The sequence below is a fragment of the Xylocopa sonorina genome, chromosome 12 (assembly GCF_050948175.1).
Source record: "Xylocopa sonorina isolate GNS202 chromosome 12, iyXylSono1_principal, whole genome shotgun sequence".
In the NCBI taxonomy this organism is placed as follows: domain Eukaryota; kingdom Metazoa; phylum Arthropoda; class Insecta; order Hymenoptera; family Apidae; genus Xylocopa; species Xylocopa sonorina.
The window spans coordinates 9,310,002-9,313,277 of NC_135204.1; the positions used below are offsets into that span (position 1 = coordinate 9,310,002).

At 62.7% G+C, this 3,276-nt stretch overlaps 1 protein-coding gene across 1 annotated transcript; it reads right to left on the reverse strand.

Moving 5' to 3' along the window:
• Positions 1-215: 215 nt before the first annotated feature.
• On the reverse strand, positions 216-2,078 carry LOC143429576 (uncharacterized). Its single transcript, XM_076905236.1, has one exon. The coding sequence runs from the start codon at positions 1,908-1,910 to the stop codon at positions 225-227; it is 1,686 nt and encodes a 561-aa protein (XP_076761351.1). The 5' UTR covers positions 1,911-2,078; the 3' UTR covers positions 216-224.
• Positions 2,079-3,276: the final 1,198 nt, after the last annotated feature.

Sequence of the window (3,276 nt, forward strand, 5' to 3'; positions counted from 1 at the left end):
GGGTCGATAAGTCGACCCGTGGAAGAAAACACTTTCCTCGAGAGAGCAACGAAGACGATCGTCGGTCCGCTTCGATCTCCGAGAACAATCGAACAACCCAGATAACCACATGGTTCACAAAGCGTCTTCGTTCCCTTGCTGGCTGTCCGTAGCTTGACCAAGCTCGACGAAACGCGACTCGGTTACGAGCGATCGCGACGAGGAACCGTGTATCCGGGACCACCCTAACGTGGTCTGGGCCTTGGTAGAGGCTGGATTTGTTGCTGGTGATGGGAGTAACCGCTCCTCGAGTTGGCTGCTGGCTGCGTCCTCTCCGGGCTGTCGTCCAGACTCAAACCAGCCACCAACTGCGCTATCTCCCTGTCCTTCTTCTCCTCCTTGGGCAACGCGGTGCCGTTCTGCGCGCTGAAGCCGAGGGACGCGAGGCTACCGTGGCTTCTGCTGCGATGCTCCGCTCGGATGCTGTACGAGAACGCTCTCTCGTTGAGGTGGCCCTTCCGTCGATAGATCCCAGTGCCGAAACGAGACTCGTTCTCGGGGCTGTCGCCGGTTCTGTTCATCTCCGCGACTGTCAGATCCGCGTGGGACGCGGCTAGTCGCCTGGAAGCGCCCAGGGTGGAGGTGTCCGCCTCGGGGTGCTGTCTTCTGCCCCTGTTCCCAGCTGTCCCGTACGTCCCGGCTGGATAGATGGCCGTGGCTGGCGGTGGAGGTACTACAGGGAGCGGCGCGTAGACTGGGACTATCGGGGCGGCAGCTGGGATAGGCCTGAGTCCTTTTGAGTGATGGTGGGCCTTTCTGGGTAAGGTGGCGGCAGGGACCAGTAGTACAGGTGCTGGTCTGGCTAGGGTGCCCGCTACGGATCGACTGCTGGGTGGTAAGGGATGAGGGTGGTAGTGTTGCTGTCTGACCGGGTGGCCCAGAGTATGGTGGCCGTGGCCGTTGGTGTACATCCCTTGGTGCAATTGACCGGGGTGCAGGTGGCCCTGTTGCAGAGGATCATCGTGGGATCGGCTTTTAAGTTTCTTCAGCTTCTTGTTGGCTTTTCTGCGAACGGAGGAAGAAGAAGACTCCTCGAGGAGTAGAGGTTGAGCGGGTGGAGGCGGCGGGGGTGGCGGTGGAGGCGGAGCGACCAGCTGACGAGGTCTGGAACCCTTGGTGCTTCTGAGGGTGCCTTGTTCTTGGTAGAGAGCGTCTACCTCGTCGCGACCCCTGGCCCAGACCTTGTGGTTCTCGTTCCCGTTGTAGAGGCTGAGGTCGTCCGTTGACGTGGCGTCGAGACGCGTCGCCTGAGGGCTGTCCAAGGTAGTGCTGGACCCGCCCAGGGTATGGTAGAGACTGTTGCTCGACGGGCCGGTGGTGACGCCGTTGGTCGTGGTCGTGGGCGCCGCCGGATCCAGGCCCTTCGCGTAGCTGCTGTCCGCGTACGCGTGAAAACAACACCTAACCAGGGCGTTGGCCGCCATGTCGCGCTTGCATATGAACGCGTGACACTCGAGAACCTTGATACCGGTGGTCCGTCGGAGGACGGCGGCGAAAAGGGGCGGATGATTGGCGCTGGGCGTCCTGGCGAAAGGAGAGTCGAGCGGCAGGAACCTCGTGTTCGAGGAGTCACCGCTTCCGCCTTTGACGTGCCTGACCGCGGCGCAATAGTGGAGCGCCTCGATGGGGAAGAACCTGGTGACCTTCTTACGGTGCTCGTCGACATTCTCGAGCAGCAGGCCGTTGCTCCAGACGCTCAGCCAGGAGTCGATTCCACGTGCGCCCAGGGCGCCCTGTTCCGGGTAGAGCTCCCTGAGGGGCTCCTGGACGCCCAGCAAGCCCTCCTTGCTCGCGTGAGGCACGGAGCTGCCCAGGTAGAGGACTCTGCAGCGACAGTACGGCGTAGCCGAGTCCTGATTGGCACCTCGCATTTTCGCGTACGGCTCACCGGATCGGTACCAATGTCCGAACGATACCCACGGATGCGCGTTCTCCGCGCCCACCCCTTTCACCGCGACGAACAGTTACAGGAGGAAGTCCAGGGCAGGGGACTATGCACCATGGCAAAGACGAGGAACCGTCGTTACATCGAGCACCATTCCAGAAGCGCACACGCGACTCGTACAGCGCACACGGAACGTCAGGGAGAGGACTCCACCCGGTAACACACTCCACTCGCGATTACGCAGTCACTTTCCAAAAGACGCAGCCCGTACGCGGTTGCAAAATACGCGTGCGTGGACGACGAGGAGAGCCGCTCTCGGCTATTTCGCAGCAGCTGTAGCCGCCGCTCGCTCGAGATCGCGTCAGGCCATTATGGCCGCCTTCTGACGGCTTCCCCACCAGCTACTACCTGCCTGTCCGTTCCTCGTTCCTCCTCTGCCTGTCCTTTCCCTCCGTCCCTTTCTCTCCGCCAACACCGCGTAGCCAGGTATCGCCAGCCAACCTTCTCCAACCTCCCACCTGGTACCGCGTTCACCACCTTCCCCTCTATCGCCGCCCGGTCGTCGTTCAGGCCAAGTCCTCCTCTGGTATGCGGTATACACCAGTGGCGTCTACGTCCTCCTGGTCGCCCCTCACCTCCACGTGTACCGATCCACCGCGGCTGCCCAGGTACACGCTCGTTCTCCCGCGACCAACACCGAACGCTCACGGACGCACCGTCGCGGTATCGAGCGGGCCCGCTGAGCGTGCCGCCGCCGTTGGAATCCAGAGGCGCGGCCGGCAGGCCCTCGTCTCGGACGTTCCTCTATGCCTCATCGGCGCCACGGGCCCGTGGAACGTCTGAATTTCGACGTCCACGAGCGTGTCCCTCGTTGGTCCTCCTTCGGGGACCACCTAGATGGCGCTGCTGCTGCTGCTGCCGTTGCCTCTCGATCGAGGACCAGGGGCCTCGCGATCGATCTTCTCCTCGTCGAGGTCCCTCGCGACGGTGCACACGCGCGCCGCGTCGCACCAGGGCAACGCTGGCTCTCGCAGTCTGAGCCGGGGCTCTCGAGGATGGTACGCGCACGAACGAAGGAACCACGAGCAAGCGGACTGTTCACGGGTGTACGCTCCTCGTCGGACTGAGGACTGACGGAAGGCGTGAGACTCCGACCGACTGGGCCCCACTACGTCCCGACGGGCCCCTCTCCTCGCCTTTTATCCGCCTCGCTCTCTGTTTGCCGACGGTACGTCGGCTCTCTGCCTCGAGAGAGGCACTCCTTGGCGAGCCCCGTACCTGCCTCGGGAACCCTTCGCCCGATGGGGTGTCTCGAACTATGCCGAGGGAAATAGACATTCTTCCGAGCTGAT